The following is a 24024-nucleotide window of genomic DNA, read 5'->3' as shown; positions in this document are numbered from 1 at the left end:
TAAGTTCCCCAAATGTCAAAAGTATGTCTTGTTTATTTTCACGGGGTCTTCTTTGCATACTTTAGTATTCAGTAAATTGTTTTGTTGAATAAATGTATAAGGTGGCATTCTATCTAGGCTTTAGAAGGATGAATAGTTTTCCTGGCCTGGGAGTATAGAGGGCAGTTTTCTCAGACATAAAAGCATATACAGTGGCATGCAGTCTCTTAAAATTCATGGCCTATTTCAGACAAAGTAATCTTCTGTTATGGCTCTAGCTGTTCAGAGAAGTGACTAGAAGTAAAACTGGAAACAATGGTTAAAAGTAGATTATAAAGGGCCTTGTGTATTTGTAGGTGGCAGGGAGCGATTGAGAACTTTTAAGCAAGATGGTGACAGTTGTTTATAAATATTACTGCCAGATGTATGGTAACTGCCAAAGAGTGCCAGGACAGTTTGTAGGCAATTGCAAAACTCTATGTTAGGATCTGCACTAGGACACAGCAGTGAAGACAGAGAAGGGCCCCACTTGAAATATTTTTCAGAAAGAAAGTATTCAATTTTGCAAACAGGCAACTTTCATGTAAGCTTGTAGCACCATAGGTTTTGGGCATACTACACTGGTAGAGGAATTGGATAATAACAATAGTTATACTTTTGGAACTTTCCTATGTGCCTGGTTCTGTTCTGAGTTCCTTATATATATCAGCTCGGAGAATTCTGACAACTCTATGTGATAGATGCTGCTATTATCCTCATGTTACATTTAAAAAACTGAGGCACAGAGGCTTATAACTTGCTCACTTCTGTACATAAGCAGATAAGCAGGTTGATAAATGATACAACAATTATTGAAGTTTGATTGTAGAGCTTATGCTCTTGACCACTACCTTAATATGTTTGAGGAATCAGGAGGACATAGATAATTAAAAAAACTATCTGGAAAGTGAAAGCGTTGGGCCTTTGAATCTAAGGAAAGAAAGGATTGGGAACAAGGAGACTGTGGTATGGAGACAAACTTTTCTCCCTCCCACTCAAGAAGATTTCATCACCAAGGGACATTTTTGTGTTCAGATTTCTATAGCACTTCCAATGTTTATAACCAGAGTATTCTTTCCTTCCTTCCTTTCTCCTAAAATCCATATGTTATTTCTGGAAACAAATTCCCATGTTCACTCAATTGTATAAGAGGCACCTGTGATGGTACTACCTTTCAGAGTGACTTTGTGCTAGTTATTTATTGTTATCTGCCCCAATTTCCTCATCTACAAAATGAGGATAATAATAATGTCTACTTTAGGATTGTTGTAACAATTAAATGAGTTTATATATGGTAAGCGTTTAATATTTGGCACATGGTACCCACTCATAAATATTAGTGATGACGATAATGTCTCTTCTGACCTAAAAAAAACTGCTAGTCCCATCTCTTTTTGCCAAATAAGTTTTCCCACCTTTGGTAATGTGGTGTAAGCTGGAGCTCTCCCCAGAAAAGAGGTTTGAATTATTCTAGTAACCCTGTAAGGTAGCTGATGGCATTTCTATTTTACAGATAAGAAAAGAAGCTTGGAAATAGTGCTTCCAGTATATCATATTGCTTCCTAGTAGAAAACTGTTAACCTCCATAGGTGCAGGATGTTATCTGTTATTCCACTTGTTTTATTCCATAATCTAACCATTAGATCATATATTTTTGGTAAAATTCAATATCAGTGATAATGATGTTGATAACAATTGATTGTGTCTGCTTGGTGTGCCATAGACACATTTTCTTTGCCAAAGCTGCTTCTGTCTCTAAGAAAGACACGGCCATCTACTCCCATCAAAGCTGGAAACACAAGTGTCATCCTTTACTCTTCCTGTTGCTTCCATATCTATTTGGTTTAATTAATCCATTTATCCTGTTGCCACTACTTTAGTTCTTGCCCGCATCTCTCTCTGTCTCTCTCTCTGTTTTTTGAGATGGAGTTTTGCTCTTGTTGCCCAGGCTGGAGTGCAATGGCATGATCTCAGGTCACCCCAACCTCCACCTCCCGGGTTCAAGCGATTCTTCTGCCTCAGCCTCCCAAGTAGCTGGGATTACAGGCATGCACCACCACACCCAGCTAATTTTGTATTTTTAGTAGAGACAGAGTTTCTCCATGTTGGTCAGGCCGGTCTTGAACTCCTGACCCCAGGTGTCCGCCCACCTTGGCCTCCCAAAGTGCTGGGATTACAGGCATGAGCCACTGTGCCTGGCCTTGCCTGCATCTCTTTTGTTTACATTAGTTCATAGGGTACCTATCTGTTGGGCCTGTCATTGCAGCCTTTCTCCCTTCAGTCTTCTAGGCAATTGCTTCTTAAACCATCAACGTTGAAGGACCATTCTGATTTTTGTTTTTTTAATCTCCAATCTGTCATAGACAGGTGTTTTTAAAAAAAAAAATCAATGAAAAAGAATAACTGGAAACATGACCACATTGTTGGACATCACGGTAATATCAAATTACTATAAATGTTTATAAATACTTACTCTCAATTTATGAATTCGCAGTTCATTCTAGTTACAGTAATGTTCAGTAAAGTTGCAGGAAACCCTGAATCCCTGAATTAGTGAACCATTGCTTCTAGAGGAAATACAGTTTTAGGCTCCTGTGAGCCTCTGGTCAGAACATTTTTGTCATTTTATCAATACATAACCTTGTCTTATGTGGATTTTTTTGGGTTTTTTGTTTATTTGTTTGTTTGTTTGTTTGTTTTTTCTGAAACAAGATCTGGCTCTATTACCCAGGCTGCTGGAGTGCAGTGGTGCAATCTTGGCTCACTGCAACCTCTGCCTCTTAGGCTCAAGCCATCCTCCCACTTCAGCCTCTGGATTAGCTGGGACTATAGGCGTACACTACCCACACCTGGCTGATTTTTGTATTTTTGGAAGAGATGAGGTTTTGCCATGTTGCTCAGGCTGGTCTTGAACTCATGAGCTCAATTGATCTGCCTGTCTTGGCCTCCCAAAGAGCTGGGATTACAGGCATGAGCCACTGCACCCAGCCTTGTGTGTGTTTTTGTTTGAAGACAACGAAGAGCTTCACTTGAAATGTTTTTCAGAAAGGAAGTGTTTGATTTTCCTTGGCCACATGCAGGGGCACACATCTGTAATCGCAGCACTTTGGAGGCTGAGATGGGAGGATTGCTTGAACCCAGGAGTCTGAGGCCAGCCTAGGCAACATAGTGAGACCCCGTCGCTACAAAAAAAATGGAAAAAACTAGCTGGATATGGTGGTGTGTGCCTGTAATCCCAGCTACTTGGGAGGCTGAAGTGGGAGGGTTGCTTGAGCCTGGGAGTTCAAGACTGCAGTGAGCTGTGACTGTGCCACTGTACTCCAGCCTGGATGACACAGCATGACCCTGTCCCAAAAAATAAAAAATTTAGACTGGGCATGGTGGCTCACACTTGTAATCCCAGCACTTTGGGAGGCCAAGGTGGGCAGATCACTTAAAGTCAGGAATTTGAGACCAGCCTGGCTAACATGGCAAAACCCATCTCTACCAAAAAAAAAAAAAAAATACAAAAAATTAGCCCAACATGGTGGTGCATGCCTGTAGTACCAGCTACTTGTGAGGCTAAGGCATGAGAATCACTTGAACCTGGGAGGCAGAGGTTGCAGTGGGCTGAGATTGTGCCACTGCACTCCAGCCTGGCTGACAGAGTGAGACTCTGTCTCAAAAATGAATAAATAAATTTTAAAAACAAAACTCTGAGATTAAAGAAAAAGGAAAAAAAAAAGAGAGAAATCATTGAATTTTCCTTTTTTTTGAGATGGAGTCTCGTTCTGTTGCCAGGCTGGAGTACAGTGGTGCGATCTCGGTTCACCACAACCTCCGCCTCCCAGGTTCAAGCAATTCTCCTGCCTCAGCCTTCCCAGTAGCTGGGACTACAGGCACGTGCCACCACGCCCAGCTACTTTTTGTATTTTTAGTAGAGACGGGGTTTCAACATGTTGGCCAGGATAGTCTGGATCTCTTGACCTCATGATCCACCCACCTTGGTCTCCCAAAGTGTTGGGATTACAGTCGTGAGCCACCACGGCTGGCCCCCCACTCCCCACCCCTTTTTTTTTTTAAGACAAAGTCTTGGTCTGTTGCCTAGGCTGGAGTGCAGTAGCATAATCAGAGCTCACTGCAGTCTTGACCTCCCAGGCTCAAACAGTCCTCCCACTTCAGCCTCCTAAGTAGCTAGGACCACAAGTGCGTGCCATAATGTCCAGCTAATTTTTCATTTTCTGTAAAGATGGGTCTCACTCTGTTGCCCAGGCTGTTCCCAAACTCCTGGGCTCAAGTGATCCTCCTGCCTTGGCCTCCCGAAGTGTTGGGATTACAGGCATGAGCCACTGCACCCAGTCTTCAATTTTTCAAACAACGAACTTTAATGCAAACTCATAGCACCATACATTTTGGGCATACTATACTGTTAGAGGGAGTGGGTAATAATAGTTATATTTAATATACTTTGTTGATTCATTAACATTTGAACTCATGGATGGCCAATAACGTGCCTGAACAAAGCTTATTCAACACATATTTTCTCTGAAAGGCACATTGCATCCTTGTGCTTAGGGACACTGCACAACCTGTCAGCATTATGCTTGTGGGCCATTTTAAACATTGCTGTAGCCAAGAAAAAGCACAGAAATGGAAAAAATGTGGCACTAAATAGTCTGTAGGAAGAACACCAGTTTACAATGAGAAAGTTGAAACAAGGCAGAGTGTCTCCTTCTTCAGCCTCAGCTAGGAGTGTGCCTGTAGGGAGACTCCAACCCTTCACTGCTCTAAGCATGTCTGTGAATGACTGCAAAAGTGCCGTGAGTATTGATTTGGGGTTACAAATACATTTTACTGAGTTGGTGAATTCTCAAATACAGAATCCACAAATAACAGTGATTGACTGACTGAATCTCCTTGTGAACTGGCAACAGTCTGCATACCCAACCTGTGTGATCTGACCACTGCTTGCCTTTCAGGCTCACATCTTGTCATTCCCTAGACGACTAGGGTCATAGCATTCTGAACTAGTTTCTGGAATACAGTCTGCTCTCTGTCTTTCTAGTCGTGCTTATGGTACTCTATTGGCATACTCTTTTTGTTCTTTACTTTCTCTTAACCAGCTTTTCTCTATCCTTTAGGTTTCAACTTAAATGTCTCCTCCACTTTGTCTTTTACAACTTTTCCTATCTCTGCAATATAGATAAATAATAAAGGGTCATATATTTTACTTATTATTTTAAAACTTTTTTTCTTATTTTTTTTTAGAGACAGGGTCTTGGTATGTTGCCCATGCTGGTGTGCAGTGTGGCATGATCATAGCTCACTGTAACCTCCAATTCCCATGCTCAAGCAAACCTCCTGCCTCAGCCTTCTAATAATTGGGACCATAGGTGCACACCACCACGCCTGGTTAAAGAGTCCTTTATTTAATACAGTTAGTAATATAGGTCTGTTGGTTAAAGATGGGACAATTCTTCTTTGGCTTAACTCAGAATTTGCTATTTAATATAAGAAATTGCTGTTTTCCTCTCATGAAATTTCTGTAAGGGTGACCCATGGAGATGGATTTTCTAGTCAGGTAGTTGTATACCTGTGGTCTTGGTTAAGCTATTAAGTTATCAAAAACTTTTAGATGATAGTACTGAGAAACTATAAAGGCAGAGTCTTCAGACCTATGAGGAATCAGTGTGTAAATTATAGATATATTTAAAGAGTACTGGCTTGTTTTATCAGGAAACTGAATCAGGCACTTATCTTTGAATTTTAACTGGATTATAAAAATTGATAGGGATGTGCCCTATATCGACATTTGAAAAACTTCCTTTAGTAAGACGCTACTTGAGTTTCATAGAAAACACAGATACAACCCATATGTTGTTTGAATTTTATTTTTCTGGCTTTAATTTCTTTTCACATATTGTATAAGAAAGGTAGAAGAATGTGCTTTCATGAGAACAAAACTCAAAACTCAAGTATTGTTTGTTAGACTGCAGAAGTTTCCTAAGTTCCATGGGGACAGAGACCTTGTCACTGTGAGGACAGCTATATCTCAATTTGGCATAGAGCCTGATTCATGGTGTAGTACTTGATATCCATTTATTCATTGAATAAATTGGAAATTTCTCTTAACATGATTTTTTTAATACTCTTTTCTCATATACTAGATTATCATGGAGGTGAAATTAGCAGTTATATATATCAACTTGAATAATAGCAAAATGACTAAGATTGAATTTTTGGTGAATTGCAGTACTGTCAGTACGATTTGAAATTTGATCATAGTAAAATTGAAGGGGATCATGAATTAGAGATATACAGCAGGTCAATGTGGAAAAAACACCACTCAGTGTGCTTTTCTCTATTTTCTCACTCAGCCACTCAACAGCAACAATCATCACAGAAGACTTCTGTGATTAAATGTGTATGGATTCCTTCCCACACCCTAAGCAAGTAATCAGTTCTGCAGTGGATACCACCTGTTTGCTCTCCAATTCATTTCAACATTATCTACCTGGAGGTAGTGTCAGACCCCACAGACTGAGGGCTCAGCTTCATAAGACTGCCCAAACCCTTCAGATACCAGTCCTAAATCCAGACCTCTGGAACTTCTGACCAACTGACTTAAAATTGGGGTTCCCATAATCTTCCCTTTGGGTTCAATTAATTTTCTAGAGCAACTCACAGAACTCAGGTAAACACTTAAGTTTATGGGTTTATTATAAAGCATATTACAAAGGATACAGATGAACAGATGCATAGGGTGAAGTATAGGGTGAAGGGGTGTGGAGCTTCCATACCCTCCCTGGGTGTGCCGTCCTGCAGGAACCTCCAGGAGTTCAGCTATCCAGAAGCTCTCTGAACCCTGTTTTTTTTAATGTTTTATGGAGACTTCATTACATAAGCATGGTTGATTAAATCATTGAGGTGGTTCGTTTAACTTTCAGCTTCCCTCCCTTCCCAGAGGTTGGGGAATGGAGCTGAAAGTCCCAAACCTCTAATCCTGTCTTGGTGCATCTAGTGACCAGCCCTGATCTTGAAGCTGCCTTGGGGCTACCAGCCCTCAATCATTAGCATACAAGAAGATACTCCTTTGGAGATTCCAAGGATTTTAGGAGTTGACCGAATAGATATTTCACAGTATCACAGAAGTTACTAAAGTGCTACAGTCTGCATTTTAAGTAATATATAAATGACAAGTGTTATAGAAGGGAGGGTGATGGCCCTACCTGAGTTATCCATGAACTACTCAGATTTATTGACTTGATACCTTGTTGGAAGTTTAGATACAATATATACTCGGTTCTTAAGCTTGTAGTCTTAAAACAATAAAAACCCCGAAACAGAAAAACAGTCTCCCTAGTCAGTAAATCATCTCAGGTGAAAAAAGAACAGTGGTTGATGATAGCAAGTATGATAAAGGGTAAGATGATAGCCCCTACCTCTGAGTTATCCTTGAGCTACTCAGATTTATGGAAGTTAAGATGTGACTCTAACTAGATTCTTTAGCTTGTAGTCTTGGGACAGGGTGCGGGGAAGCTTCTGTTGTCTGTAAATCAACCCAGGTTAAAAAAAAGAAGCCTTGATTGTTACTCGGGGCTGTGATCTGATTGACTCCTCCCTCATAGAATGTGCCCATATGACTGTAAAATAATCAGGAGGATCATTTCAGGTTTTCCAGGCAGCTAAAAAGCCTGAATTGTTCTTGTTACATATGTGAAAAATGGCCATCTACTTATAATAAAAGACTTGATAACAATTCAGGTTAGAAAGTCCTAGGAGATATCCCTTCATTTTTGATAAACTACAATGCTGTATTTAAGATATAATAACCTAGCAGATAAATGTGCTTTTCATCAAACTGTAGCTTATAGCCTCCTTTATCATTTAAGTTACTTAAAATAGCAAAGGAACATGCCCAAGAAATGAAGTATATCATAGTCCTACTTGAGTGGTTTAGCAATTTATAAGACAGGCTCAGGAAACAGACTACTTCCAGAGTCTATCTGTTTTGGCTTGCCCAATAGCACATGTAATCACATCTGACAGTGTTTTCCCATGGTAGCACTGTCATTTTGTTTTTGGTTATTTTTATGGAAACCTGGGATGACTTCATTTTTTTCAAAGGTAACTTTTTTTTTTTGAAGTTTTAAAGCATCAATTTTGAATATTCTAAATTTAGTAATTGGCAGGAAAGACCATGTGGCATGAGCAGAACAGATGATTTACAGCTGAATGGGGAGCAGTAGTTTTAGAGAGCCTTGAATAACTAGGGGGATATGTATACTTAGGTAAAATCAGAATGAGGATGGGGAGTAGACTGTTCAGTTTAACTGAGGCTTAGATGGAAATTTTTTAAATTCAAGCTTTATTAAACTATGTTTTAAAATATTTAATGAGTAGCTACATTAGTTCAGTACACATTAGTCCAAATTGAATCTCTGACACAAAACTTTGTAGTGTCTCACAAGTTGACAGCCCCGTTAGCTTTGCCTTTTTTACTTTGGGCATGTTTTTAACTTTTCTAAGCTTCAGAATCATCACCTGTGTAAATACAATAATAAAAGCAACTCATAGAAATGTTGTGAAATGAGCTGGGTGTGGTGGCTTACTCCTGAATCACAGCACTTTGGAAGGCTAAGGTAAGATGATCATTTGAGCCCAGGAGTTCAAGACCAGCCTGAGCAACATAGTGAGACTTCATCTTTACAAAAAATTAGCTGAGCATGGTGGTGTGTGCCTATAGTCCCAGCTACTTGGGAGGCTGAAAGGAGAGTATTGCATGAGCCTGGGAGATAGGCTGCAGTGAGCTAAGATTGTGCCACTATACTCCAGCCTGGGTGCCAGAGTGAGACCTTGTCTCAAAAAAAAAAAAAAGAAAAGAAAATAAGTGTTGTGAAATGATAATACATAAAAAGTGCTTTATAAATAGTGCCTAGATCTAACTACATGTTAGCTAGTTAGTATTATCATTATTTTACAGTACTTTGGAAAGGTTGTAGCACAGAGACATTGGCCACTCATGAAATAAGTAAAAGGTGGCATGTGATGATTCCCTGGCATACGAGTTATAAACTATAACAAGAGTTAGGCAGCACTTTTATAATTGAAGTCACATTTATTTTCCCTCTATTTCTTGACATCAATTTTTAAGCTCTCTTATCCGTTCCCCAGGTTCTCAGGATCTCTGTCTTTCCTCTGATTACTGATTATCATTTATTTAGTGCCTACTATTGTGCCAGGTCTGTGCTAAGTGCTTTTCATGTGTTATCATATTTAATCATCATAGCAACCCAGTGAAGTACCTACTGTTTTTATCCCTGTTTTACTGATAAAGAAACTGAGACACAGAAGGGTTAGGTAACTTGCCCAAAACTATGCTATTAGAAAGTACTGGAATAAGAACATAGCATCCCAAGTCTAATTCAGTAATCTGAGCTCTTAGCCCCTATGCTATAACTCTCTAGTCATCTAAAGCTTCTCATTTAACACCTCACATGAATTCCAGATTCCCAATACCAGAGGCATTCCTTCCTTGTTTCTTTCTCCTTCTCTACCACAGCCACATAAAAGTTCTCATTGTGTGTGTCTGTGAGTGTATTTCTGCATGTGTGTGTGGTGTGTAATCAGCATTTAAGTGGTGCTTACTAAGGGGTAGGCACTCAAAGAACTTTGTATATTTTAATTATGAAAACCCAATGAAGTACCGTTTTATTCCTATTTTTACAGATGAAGAAACTAAGGCAGAAGACTTAATGTCAGAAAAGCCACTTAGATTAGTGTCTGGAGTTGAAATTGAATCCTGGTAGCCTTACTTCATTGTCCCCTACTAACTGTCCTCAGTCATGTTTTTACCCGGAGTTCTGTTTGACTAAGGGCAAATTTTAAAGGTGTGAAGGAAGTTAAAGGTTAACCAATAGGCTTACCACTTTCAGGTGGTATTTACATTTTAGAAGAAAAACTGTAATACAGAATGTTTTTAAAAGTAAGGACTTAAGTGCTAAGAGAAAAAATTCCAGCTATTTGGCCTTTTATTGGAAGCACACACCTGGAGTATGAACTTTTAAACTACTTGGTTTTAATCTTGGAATTGATGTGTATTGCATTTCTTAGATCATAAATCACGTTTTTGTGAAATCCCAATCTTACTTTCTTTATGCCCAATTTTTACCATCCAATTCTCAAATCTTTTGTTTCAGCCAGTCTCAACTTCATGTCATTTTATAAATATTTCATCATCTTTAACATTCCCATACCTTTGGACATGCTGATTTCTTCTGCCTGGAGTGCCAATAATAATATGATTACAATAGTAATTTTGATTTTCATACAGAGCACTGACTCAAATCTAGGATGTGTTTGGTTCTAGGTTCGGTGATCTTGCCATGTGATCAACTGGCTTGGGTTATGGAATCTTACTTCCTTGGCTTCCTCCTTTCTTTTGTCATTCAAATTCTTGCATTAAGAAACAACTTGAATATCATCTTTGTAAAACTTTCTCTAAGCAATCCCAGATATCCCTGGTCACCCTTTCCTCGGTTTAAGAACACCTACAAATTCTATTGCAATTTGGCTATGTAATTTATCCACCCTACTAAACTCCTGAGTTCTTCAAGGAGAGAAACCTAGATTTAGATTTTTCCTTTGTCCTTTCTTGGCCATCACTCATAAGTATTCAGTGAATGCTGAGGAACTGTGAGCCTTCTTAAAATTTTATCCCAGGCTAAGGAAAATGGCTCACTTTCCTGCCAGCAGCTAACCATTCGTATCTGGGATCAGGGAACAGATGGCAAGTTTGAAAGGGAACTGGAGGTTTGGGGAAAAAGGCAGCAGGAGATAAGAAATGCCTTATGACTACCTCAGTACATCAGAGGTTTAGCCCTGCTCTGTTCAATATGGTAGCCTCTAGCCACATGTGATTTAAATTTAAGGTAATTAAAGAAAATAAAAATTCAGTTCTTCGGTTGTGCTAGCCACATTTGAAGTGCTCAGTAGGCTCTTGTGGCTAGTGGCTACTGAGCAGCTTTAATAGAGAACACTGCCATGATTGGAACTTTTAGTCATTACTTCAATAAGCATCCTTTGTAGTCCTTTAAGTTCTAGATTTTTATAGTAGAATGCAAAATTAATGTTTAAGGCAACACACAGGACTTCAAAGGCATTTTTTACTTGTCTGGTGATTTCCGTCTATGCCCTTAGACACCTGGATATATCTGCTTCTGCTGTTATAGATCAGTGAGTGGAAAATTTTTTAAAAACCTCATTTGATTAGGATATAATAATATTTGAGCCAGTTCTATTTTCTGATTTGCATAGTGATAATCTTTGATATCCTAGAAGTAAATCCTGTTTTTTCAGTATGCTGAGAGACTTCATTACTTTGGCATTTTTAATTTGTTTATATTAAATGTCATCATTTTCATTGTCAGTGAATGCCTGATTAAAAACTTCTGAGATAGAGCTTCTTTAAGAAAATAATAAAATAAAAGCCATGACTTAAGGGAATTCTTCTGGAATTTTTTTTTAATTGGTGGGGTGAGTGCAGGTTGTATAAAATGGTGCTATAAACTTTTCATGGATTTATTGTGTGTTCATATTATGCATGTTGCGGTAGTCAAGCGGGGTAAGAAATGCATCAAAGAAAAATAGCCATGGTTTTGAAGTGGAGAATTGGAGTGGGTTACACCATCAGAAAGTGTTTTGGCTTGCCTTGGCTGCCTTTACAGTACCATTGAAAAACATGAAATCTGCGGCAATTTGTGTGTGAATACATCAGGACAAAACACTAGATGTCAGTGTTGCAGTTTTGACATGTTACCAGGAGCTAGTCAAGATTTTTCTGCTTTTAATTGCCAAGATATTTTTTTATTGACCCAAACTTTTAAGCCTTCTTGCCTCCTTACATTTAGTTAAATACTTACTACATGAAGGACTTTTTCTAAGAATTGTTTATTTTGTTATTAGTGTCTGTGTAATGCTACTGACTCTGAAGAGTAAAACATATACAATATTAAAGTAATACAGCTTTCAGCTAACTATATTCTTCAAACTTTGTTTTCCAGTGTACTTCCCTGGGTACACTGGTCCTAGGAAATGCCTCTTGGGGAAAAATTTTGTGGCCCTGGAATAAAATAATTCAGTCTTTTATTGAATTGGTTAATAGTGCTGCCAGCTTTTAATTTAAATACCTTTTTTTTTTTTTTAGTGTTATGGGCAATAATAAGATTCTTATATATTAACTATATTTGTAGGTTATATGTATACAAATATATACATATTTGTATGTGTGTGTATATATATATATATTTGTATGTTAAAGCCTGGAGTCACAAATGTGTTCAGATTTCTTAAATTGACCCAGCGTATAAGATACAGAAAAAGCTTCAAATTAAATGTTTTCAGTAATTTTTTTCTCTTTATTAAGAAATATGCAGCTCTATTAGCATGACAGAATTGCAAGTGACTTCTTGTCTTTATAACATTTTCTTTTATACTGTTGGCACTTCATGTTTTAAGATCATGCTTTTAAAAAATGTGAAACGTTATTGTTCTTTGTTATGTAATGTTCAGTTAATTTTTTGAAGATACTTTATTTTTACTCATGCTCGAGGTTCATTTTTATATAGGCATGTTTTTATTTCCTACTTTCTAATTTGTTATTAATTTTTACTTGAAATGTATTAGTGTTTTACATCATTTTTTGTTTCATGAATTTTCAGCACTGAAAAAATAAAGGTATTATGCAAAAATAATGCCCAAATTGCAAGTATTGTAATCACTTGCTAAAAGTCAGGTCTTTTTATGGCTTGAAGTCAAGAGAGTAGAGGGGATCACTCAGAAGGTAATACTTGACTATGTACTATCTTCCATTTACTTTGGTCATAACAATAAGCTGATATAAAAAGGCTAAGAGGATGTTTAAAGGCAAATTAAAAACATTTTGTTGAAATTATTTAAAGAAGAAACTGAGCCTCGGAGTTGAAGAATAGATAATTTTGAAGCAACAACAAGACTCAATCAATAGACTTCTCAGAAGGTAGAAGCAACGGTTATGGTTCTGATGCTTGGCTTTGGTAAGGGTAAATGAACCCAGAGCAGCCTCACTGAAACGCTGCAGTGCTTTTGGCTTATGGATTGCTTTCTAATCCTCTGCATTTAAGTGAAGGTTCTGATCTGGGTGGGTGGAATAGAATTGAGTAAAGTAAGGAGCAGCAGGAAACCTGCTTATGCCTTGGCCTTTTTCTTCTAGTGTTAAATAGTATTTTATCTTAACGCAAGTTTATCAATATTTAAAAAAATACTTAAACTGCTAATACTGTTACATTTGTAGAGGTACTTTGATAGGAAAAGTTTCAGCTAATGGCATTTTCTGTAATAATCTTTTGAGATTCAACTAGTTTTGGAGTCATCCAAAGAAAGTGCAGTTGTTTACCCAAAGACATCACTGCTAAATGGCAGCTGTTTGTATATTACTGAGTTTTCTTCTTTGTTGACTTCTCAGCCTTCTTTGTTAGCTCTTCTTCTGCTAATTAAAAAACACTCCAAGTTACTAAGCTATTGGAGGATTGTCTTCTTCCAAGTATTTCCTAATAAGTTCTGTAGGTTTCTGAAGAACAGAAGCTCTCCAGAGGGCTCTGGATCATAGAGATGCATGCATGCAGTGCTGGGTGCTTGTGCTCTCCTTGTTAAAGTGCACTTAATTTAAGAAGTTGAGAAAGAGCTGCTCAGCAAGTTGATTTGCAAGCCAAGCCACCTTCTGGACTATTGTTTCTGCTAATCTTCCTCATCCATTTGAATTTTAAATGAGGAACTAGTTTGCTGGTAACCTGTGGTGCTTTTCTTGGTGGTTCTGCGTGATAAAATTCAATGGTACACTTACACATTTGTATCTTCAATCAGAACTTGGTATTTTCATTTAGTCACTCATTGCTACAATTGAATCTAGTATCTTGGGCACGTCGTTAGATAATTTTTTTTTCCAGAAATGTTAAAATGCCCAATTTTCTAATGTTATATGCAAATTCTTTTACATGAGGCTGATTTTTAGTTTTAGGCTTTTTTTCTGCATACAAATTCAGAATTTTAAATATCTGGGCAAATCCCTTAGAAGATTTATTCTGATAATACTGTACCATTTTCTTATTAAAGTTTTCTGTTATTTGTTTTAATAGCCTTCATTAGCCCCTTCCATTAGTTTAGTAACACCATTAAGGTTCGTGTACTTGAATATACCTTGCACCAACTCCATGTCAACATCTGTCACCATTTTGACAATAAGGATGTGGCAGAGGCTGTTGGATTTGTTTCTGCTGCTTGAGTCCTGGGTTTGGAAGCTGCTGTGACATCCCCTGTATATGTGGCTGGGCTAGGTCTCTGGGAGCTGATGGCAATGGGATAGATGGTCCTATTGCTCTTCATCATTACTGTAGCTGTGGGACTCAGAAAAGTACCCCCCTTGCAAAAATGGGGACAGGCAGAGCTCCAGGAAGGGTTCGGGGGGCCTTGGCAGCCTCTGCCTAGGATATTAAAGTTTAATTTGCTTTTACTCTTAGGTTCTATAGGAAGCTGTGGATCGGAAAAGGACCACTTTTATTCTGATGATGACGCAATAGAAGCTGACAGTGAGGGTGATGCTGAGCCCTGTGACAAAGAAAATGAAAATGATGGAGAATCAAGTGTTGGGACTAATATGGGCTGGGCAGATGCCATGGCTAAAGTCCTCAACAAGAAAACTCCTGAAAGTAAACCTACTATTCTGGTCAAAAATAAGAAGCTGGAAAAGGAAAAAGAAAAGTTAAAGCAAGAAAGACTAGAGAAAATAAAACAGGTGTGTTCCACCAGTTGTCTTGTAGATTAGATTGTTTGTCTAGGCTAGCTCTTATCTTGACCGAACTGTTTCTTGCAGTGTTTGACCAATTAACGTTCCAGTTTTTAACTTGCTTTTTATGTGACGGTGGGTAACTAAGGTTATGTTTAGGAATTTAGTCTAAATTATTCCATTGAGCATGTTCACTTTTTAATCATCTACGCAAAGGCAAAATAATAGAAATGTAAACGCTGAGGAAACATCTTTTTAAAATCAAGTAATTATATACATGGTAGTGATTCCTGAGCCTATTTTATTTGTTTTAGCTGTCTGTATGCTGACTTTATTAGGTTGTGAACTAAGAAGCATGTTACTTTTTTTTTGCCAAAACTTATTTTACAATACGAATCTGTGATGATGTCATAACTCAAGGATTGGTTGTAGTTCTGAAAACGGATTATTTCAGTGTTAGATACAAATCAGTGTTGGATAAATTTGAATTCATTATGCTTTTGTTGAACTACTGATGATAGACGTTAGACTAGGTGTAATCTATTAATTAAAGGCCAAAAGTTGTACATAAATTTGTTGTGTGTTATGAAAGCTAAATATCCATGATAAGGTTTTCATATCACCTGTACTTGATGATCTGTGTCTAAAATACTTGGTTACTAAAAGAAGCATGTTTTTTAATTAAAGAAAAATAACTTTCTACAAATGTACTGGCAGCATAGAAGTACTAATTCCCAAAGTCACTTCATAGGTAAAAATGAAAGAAACATAGGTTTGAATTGACATATATTTCTTTTTATGTTTATCATCTCCTTATCTTGTTTCAAGATGAATGTTTTCTTTGTTCTTAATACTGGTTGTTCTGTGTGAAAGGTGGAAATTTTTAAGTATTGCTCTTAGAAACACAGCATGCTCTATTATTAATTCAATATTCTTATTGTACTTTATTTAAGGTAAGTTTTGTCTTTAAATCTTATGGATAGCTTTTCAACTGAAAATTTGAATCTTTGTTTATTATCTGGCAAATGCTAGAAGAGGCTTCAAAAATATCAGAATCTTTGACTTCCTCTGGTCCCAGAGTTCTAGTGAGGGTAAGAACATTTTGAAGCCAAGAGGAATGAGTCTGTAACTCTGCTCTAGGCCAAAGCTTTGAGTGCTAGAGATGATACTGTCTCCATAATGCATGAAACCACATGTATTGATACCAGAAGCAAGACATGGCAGCTACAAATGCTCTTTGTGTGTATTTCTTAGAAGAGTATATGTAAATTATTATTTCCTAATTTAACTATTATGGTTTTCCAATTTATCAGCTACTTATTTCTAATCATAAATACAAAAATAAATTTCAGAGTTAAAAGTGTTTCAGGATTAAGCATACATATTATCCTTTGAGTACGGAATATAATTAAGTATTGACTGTTTCAAACTTAAAAGTAAGATTTTTAAAAAAAATTCCTGTCATAATCTGACAGTGAATTTCATGACCACTAAAATGAATTGTCTGGTTAGGAGAAGAATCTATTTCTTTAGAAAGCTATCAGGCTAATCTTTATAGTGAGTGCAAGAATTTGGTTTTACTGTGATTAGACACTTTCATTAATACAAAATGAGAAATAGATGAGTAAAGGCATAGATTAAAAAAAAGAAATTTTAGTAAAAACGTTGTCTTTATTACTGGTTTTGATGCTTGCCAGCTTCTTGGTGATTCATTTTATCATTATATCTGATATTTGGTTAAATGTTGGCCTGAGAAGGAGACATGAAGAAACAATGTATCAAATCAGGTTCCTGGGACCAGGATACTATTTAAAGACAAGTTCAAACTAAATTATGTTATCTGGGGAATTTTCTTATTTCCCACCTCCCCTTCTGCTTCTGTACAGTTTGCTATAGCTTACAACTGATAAACCATATATGGCAAGAATATTGGTCAGATATGCTACGAGAGGAGAAATAGATTTAAATGATTTTGTGCATAGAAAAATAGTCATTGTATAAGTATCTGGATACGATGCTGTTCTTTTAAAAGCTGATACATTTTCTTAATAATCATTCTGATGACTGAGGAAGTCATTTTCTGAAAGTAAAGATAAACTTACAATTTTCAAAAAGGGTAGTTTGGAATTCTTCCTTATGCTTCCCTCTGATGATCTGGTCAGAGCAGGCATGTGGCTCCCTCACACCCTATCTTGTACTGCCTGGCCGAATATGCTGGCAGCTCTCCAGGCCCCTGCTGTCAGAAGGCCTGACAGAAACTCACTTTGTGCCTCTCGCATGACACGCTGAGTGCTAACCACAGGCTCTCGAAGCTGAACCCTTAAAATTGTGTTTTTTTAAAAGTCCCTGACAAACTAAGCCAGAATGATTTATTACCTTCACCCTTTCACAGAGTGTCATACCAATGTTTGCTGCACTTTCAGAAATATCTAATATTCTTTCACATAACAATATTTATAACGCAGCGTGATAAGAGGCTGGAGTGGGAAATGATGTGCAGAGTAAAGCCAGATGTTGTCCAAGACAAAGAGACAGAGAGAAATCTTCAGAGAATTGCAACAAGGTAAAGTAGTGTTTTTGCCCTTTAAAAAATAAGTATACTAAAGCTTTCATAGTGGTTCTATTTTTGACCCAATTTGATTCTTAAGCTCAGCCTTCTCAGAGCCGAGTGATATATATCTAAGCCTGTCTGTTCAACACTGAATTCAACCAAAGATTTTCCAGGTCTCATGAGGCAAGAATATAATGTGCTAAGTGTATATTTGCTAAGAACCTATTTCAGATCATCTTGTTTTTATAGTCACGAGAACTGTGTAATCAGACCTCTTACTGCATTTCTCTTATGATGCTTGTCTAAATTTATGGCACTCGATGATGATTTTTATCTTGCATTATATTTATGGTATAATACATTACACATTATAGCTATTTCGTGCTATCTTTTTACTCTGCTTATTTATTCATTGGCACCAAACGTTTACTTGATGCCCTCTGTGTCCAAAGACAAACAGGATATGGTGGCTGCTGGGTGGTCCTTGCCTGGTCATGTGTAGGAATTACAGTCTCTTTGAGAATAGAATTATGTCTGTGTGTTGGGAACATAGAACAAGAGATTGTCTGGGAGAGTTTGAGAAGGCATTACAGAGGAGATAACATTTGGGCTGCTACTAAAGAATGTAGCAGTTACATTTAGCAGAATTACTTTTAAATTCGTGTTACCTAAATTATTTTGGTCATTTTCTAATCCATCTCGGTGTTACACAGTGCGATAGCATGATGTGGTGAATAAGGGCATGAGTGATACAGCCAGACTGCTCGGTTCAAATCATAGTACTGGCTCTCACTAGCAGTGTGTCCCTGGGCATGCTACTTGATTTCTTTTTCTCTCAGTTTATCTGTAAATAGAGGATAATATACCTAGCCTATAGGGTTTCTTTGATAATTAAATGGATTAATACATATACAGAACTTAGAAAAGTACAGGCTCAATACATGAGAGTGAGTGCCTCCTTAAATTTTATGTCCTAGGCGCCTCCCTTTCCTCACCCTGGTCCTGTCACTACTGTGAAGGGTCTGGAATTTTACTCTCCTTATAAGCTCATAAGCTAGCCTGTTAAAGTTTCCTGGATGCTGGTAGAAGACAAGACACTTTGGATCAAAGACAAAGGACTTTATTACTCATGGCAAAAGCAGTAGCAGAGCTTCATGTTCCCACTGTTTCCTTTGTCCCATAGAGGGAGTGCAGGTGTCCCAGATGGATGCCCGCACGTGCAATATGTTGTGTTATAAGAACTGGAACACTGTGCTTGGGAATCTATCACTTTTATACTGATTGGTAACAAGCCTGCTCTTTGTCTGGGGGGAGACGTTACCTCATCCCTCAAGGTCACTTCCTACAAACACAACCCTGAGAAATGACCTGGATAAAGAGCAGTCAGGTGCATTCATTCTTGAAAAATCCAGCAACCATATGCAGGGATGCTCAAGGCCCAATAATTATTGGAAGAGGCAGATTGCCTCTTATTAGAGCAAGAAAATTCATGGATTGCAGAATTTTAGAGCTGGAAGGGATCTTAGCAGTCTAAATCAATGCTATCCAGGAGAAATGAATGTGAGCTACATTCATTTGTAATTTAATATGTAATTTAAAATGTTCTTATAGCCACAATGAGAAATATAAAATGAAAGAGGTGAAATTAATTTCAATAATATTTTATTTAACTCTGTATTCAAAATATTCATCATGTAGTCAGTATGAAGCAGTTATTAATGATATTTAAGGATTCTATTTTTCATACTGAGTCTTTGAAATCTGGCATGTATTTTCATTTACAGCACATGGCAATTCAGACCAGTCACATTTCAAGTGCTCACTAGCCACATGTGGCTTGTGGCTCCTGTATCGGATGCAGGTCTTAATTTTCAGAATTTATCTTTGAATGAACTCAAATAAATACAGAACATAGTTTTAAAAATAAGTATTTTTTAAAGTAGGATTTTACAATGGTTTCATAACACAAGAGTTGCAGATAACATAGCTAAATACTTTTTAAGCTACTCAGGTATTATTTTTCCAATTTACAGATGAAATTGAGATCCAGAAAAATCTTTCTTGGAGTGAAGCACAAAGTTATGTACCAATCCACATTTGTTATCTGTTTAGAAATTTATATTCATTCATTGAAATGTATATTCATTTTTCAGATGTATTTATCAAATGTATTTAACCACTTATCCAGCTCTTTCCTTTGAGTACTTGTTAAATGCTTGCCTCTTTTCTAGACAGTGAAAATACATTTTTCCTATCCTCAGAGTTTGTATTCTAGTGTAATTATTTAATACATCGTTCTGGTCATTTTATATTCTACAGGGGTGTGGTGCAATTATTTAATGCTGTTCAGAAACATCAAAAGAACGTTGATGAAAAGGTTAAGGAAGCTGGAAGTTCTATGAGAAAGCGTGCTAAGTTGATATCAACTGTTTCCAAGAAAGATTTCATTAGTGTTTTGAGAGGGATGGATGGAAGTACAAATGAGACTACTTCAAGCAGGAAGAAACCAAAAGCCAAACAGGTAAAAACTTTTATATAGGATTCAGTGTATCAGACTTTCAGCTCTAAAACTAGAGTCTTGAGATGGAAAACCAGACTATAGAATTACAGGGTTTTGTTTTTTTTTTCCTAGATTTTATTAAAATTCCTCCATGCCCGCAACCTTTAGAGATAGGGCTTGCCGCTCTCCTATCTGAAATCCTGCCATTTTGCACATTTTGGAGAATAGAAACCTGTCTGGGCCACAGCTTTAATTTCAAACTTTACCCATAGATGGTGTGTAACTTATAAAATATGAAGAGTCAGAGAGTTTTAGGAAATAATGGTAGAAAGTCATTCTTGCATTGAGGCATCTTTAGTGATGTTTGGTTGAGAGATTAAGAGCATAAATACTTTCTATGACCTTTGGCATGAGAACTTTGCTTCTCCAGCCCCCTCAGTAGTTTCTTTCTTTTTTTTTTTTTGATGGAGTCTTGCTCCCTGGCCCAGGCTGGAGTGCAGTGGCGCGATCTTGGCTCACTGAAACCTCCGCCTCCCAGGTTCAAGCAATTCTCCTGCCTCAGCCTCCTGAGTAGCTGGGATTACAGGCACGCGCCATCACCTCTGGCTAATTTTTGTATTTTCAGTAGAGATGGGGTTTCACCATGTTGACCAGGCTGGTCTTGAACTTCTGACCTCAGGTGATCCACCCGCCTCGGCCTTCCAAAGTGCTGGGATTCCAGGTGTGAGCCACCGAGCCCAGCCAGTAATTTCTTTTTAATGTACCAGGTGAAAGGTTTTGACATGTGCTTTAATTTTATAAGTGGTGAGTTTCTATTGTTGTCGTTTTAAAAAAGCAAAATATGTAGCTGTATTTTGATGGCTTGATTTCTGTTGCCAAAACCAAAGGTACTTTTAATCAGTCAGGAAATGAGAATTTCTGTCATAAATTTTTTTGTTTGGGAAAATAATTGAAACCCGAGCAAGAAGAGCATTTAGGAATTTTATGCTAGCCTAGGGTTGGAGCATTTTTTAAAGTTTCTTGATTAAGTTCATATTTTACCTAAGTGACAAAAGTTTTTGAATCTACTTGTCTCTTTCTTGAATATCAAAGGGTTCAAATTGTATATTCATATGATAATAGTTTTCACTAGTGCTGCTATTTTAAAGTATCTATCAGAAGTACTTGTAAATACATGAACACTGTGTTTGGGGATTTATACTTTTTAGTTCAAAAGCCTTAATAGGCTGTATTCTTGCTAGTAACATTTTACTGTAAGAGTTAGAGAAAGATTCAGCAACATTGGATTGGAAAGAACTAGTGGGAAGATGAAGAGACTTAGTTTTTTTTCTTTTTCCTATTGGTTTCAAAATAACATTTTATAGAAGCACATACTTTTGCTTTGGGATTATTTCTTTCATGAGTTATGAAAATACATAACAGATTCCACTGGCATTGTATTTTTTTCCTTACCATTTGCACTTGCCCTTGACTTTCTTTTTTTCTACTTCAGTGATCACAGTATTTGTAAATCTGGGACAAGGTCAAAAATTGCTTGAGACATAAGCCAAAGTGGTTTTGCTCCAAAAGTAATTTGTTTCTAGAACACCCTGCCCCATGCCATCAATACCCTGACATATTTCTTTCTTTTAAAAATGTTTGTTTTCATGTTGATTGCATATTTATGGAAAAACAGACTCCTTTTTAAAAAATTTTGCTTGAGTTTGCATCTGAATAACTGTGAAAGTACTATACTATTTGAGATTGGATCAGTTATTGATATAAACATATTTCTTGGCTGGATGCAGTGTCTCATGCCTGTAATCCCAGCACTTTGGGAGGCCAAGGTGGGCAGATCACGAGGTCAGGAGTTCGAGACCAGCCTGGCCAACATGGTGAAACACTGTCTCTACTAAAAATACAAAAATTAACTGGGCATGGTGGCACCCACCTGTAATCCCTGCTACTCAGGAGGCTGAGGCAGGAGAATCGCTTGAACCCGGGAGGCAGAGGGTGCAGTGAGCCGAGATCGTGCCACTGCACTCCAGCCTGGGTGACAGAGAGAGACTCCATCTCAAAAAAAAAAACAAAAAACTAAAAACAAAAACCATGTTTATTAAGTGCCTGTTTCTACCAGGTGTTATCCTTGTGTCCTTTAAAATCTTACAATTAAGATGGACAAATGACTTCAAGTAAATAAGTAAGAAAGATTAACTTGATAGTAGGCAAATTCTAAATTAGTATGTCGAGTACACATTAACATTAGTTACACCAGCTCTAACAAAATGTACATTAAGTGGCTACCCCTGTGTGAAGGGAATTTCAGAGTAACTGTGTACCATTTATTTAGAGCATAGATCATTATATCTATGTATGTTACTTGAAATAGGTGAACTTTTAAGGTAGTTCAAGGGAAGGCAGGGTGGCAAAGGTGAGCATAGATTTGATGTGCCAAAGTGCTATTCAGAAATGAATCATTGATGAATGAGCTAAATAAAGGAAGAGATTAAGAAAGTAGAAAGTAATATTTGCCATTTTTTTTCTTATATTTAACCTTGTCCTAGCACCATAGCTATTGTACTCTTTCCTCATAGATGTTCCTTCTCTCATCATAGAATGGAACAAAAGAAATCTTATTGTTGTCCCTTCCCTGGGCTGTAATGATATTCAGAGCACAGATTTTTAAATTCAATATTCCTAATATTGTGAAGTCTTTAAAATTAGAGGCCACCCACATATAAACTAGATTCACTGGCAGCTATCTATCAGGGTACCAATTTGGAAACACCTTCATTTTAATGACTTCAATTCTTTTTCCCAGTTATATGTGTTATTCAGTTTTGATGTTAAAGTCTTATGTTCAATAATCAAAAGAGGCAGGAGTTTTATATTAAATATGGATAGAATTGTAATAATATAACATAGGTTATATACATTGAGCCCATTATAGTTAACCATACTTTAGGAGTGGTTTTGGTGTTTGGTTTTGTTTTCTCCTAATGTACACATGACGTGGGAATTTATTTTAAAGAACGCTTTTAAAAAAAATTGTTATAGAAATTTCATATTTCTTCAAGGTATAAGAAACAGACATTGTGACAAATGTTTTTTAACGGTGATAGGGCCTGAACAAGTCATTTTCTTTTTCTTTCTTTCTTTTTTTTTTTTTTTTTTTTGAGACAAAGTCTTGCTCTGTTGCCCAGGCAGGAGTGCAGTGGAGCTATCTCAGCTCATTGCAACCTCCGCCTCCTGGGTTCAAGCGATTCTCCTGTCTCAGCCTCCCGAGTAGCTGGGATTACAGGCGTGCACCACCATGCCCAGCTAATTTTTGTATTTTTAGTAGAGACAGGATTTCACCATGTTGACCAGACTGGTCACGAACTCCTGACCTCAGGTGATCCGCCTGCCTCGGCCTCCCAAAGTGCTGGGATTACAGGCATGAGCCACCATGCCCGGCCGAACAAGTCATTTTTCTTAGTCTTTTCTGCATTAGAATTTTATTATCAAAGCAATAGGAGCACAGTATGAAAAGTGAATTTATGATTAAATAAAATAACCACTGCCCTTTTCCATTCTTCTCTACACTAGTACTCCTAGTACTTCTGGTATTTACCTCCATATCTTAAATAATATTTACACTATTTCTTTATCAATACTAGAAACTATCTTTTATGGAAGATAAAGTTGGTTTTCCTCACACCTTTCCACATTCTGTCCTTCCAACATAGTATATTAAAATTTCTTATACTAGATTGAATACTAGCATTCAATGTGAATATTGTTCACTGCTGAGCAAAATACTATACAATAATAATACTTACTTTCTTCAGCTTTGTTACAATTTTTATTTTTCCTGGAGTTATCACTTGCCTTTTTTTCCCCTTAGTTTTGTATATGCCAAAATCCTTCCACATTCTTCAAAAGAACTGTTAAACCCTTCTCAGTAGTATATTTCTTGTGGTCATCTTGCTGCTACTATCTAAACTGGTTGTTCTTTACCTGCTGTGCACTGTCATTTTGCAACATTGCTTTATCCCCTTCCTGGGAATTCCATTTGCCTCTCTCCTATGCAGTATCCTCTGTTTTTTTGGACGAAATGTCTTCTTTTCTCTTGGCCTTCTCCTGCATTTTAGTGATGGCACAGTTATCAGCATTCTAGGAGAGAGTGTAGGTGTCCTT

General features: G+C 37.3%; 1 protein-coding gene across 1 annotated transcript in view; it reads left to right on the top strand.

Annotated features, from left to right (window-relative positions):
- The window catches only part of RRP15 (ribosomal RNA processing 15 homolog), a 50958-nt gene that overhangs the window by 3191 nt on the left and 23743 nt on the right, over positions 1–24024 (top strand). The window contains exons 2-4 of the mRNA XM_054438702.2: positions 14550–14824; positions 17281–17378; positions 19686–19887. Of these exons, the coding sequence (XP_054294677.1) occupies positions 14550–14824; positions 17281–17378; positions 19686–19887 (575 nt within the window). The remainder of the gene's footprint in view (positions 1–14549; positions 14825–17280; positions 17379–19685; positions 19888–24024) is intronic.

This window comes from Pongo pygmaeus, chromosome 1 (genome assembly GCF_028885625.2).
Source record: "Pongo pygmaeus isolate AG05252 chromosome 1, NHGRI_mPonPyg2-v2.0_pri, whole genome shotgun sequence".
NCBI lineage: Eukaryota > Metazoa > Chordata > Mammalia > Primates > Hominidae > Pongo > Pongo pygmaeus.
This window is presented reverse-complemented; position numbering and strand designations above follow the sequence as displayed.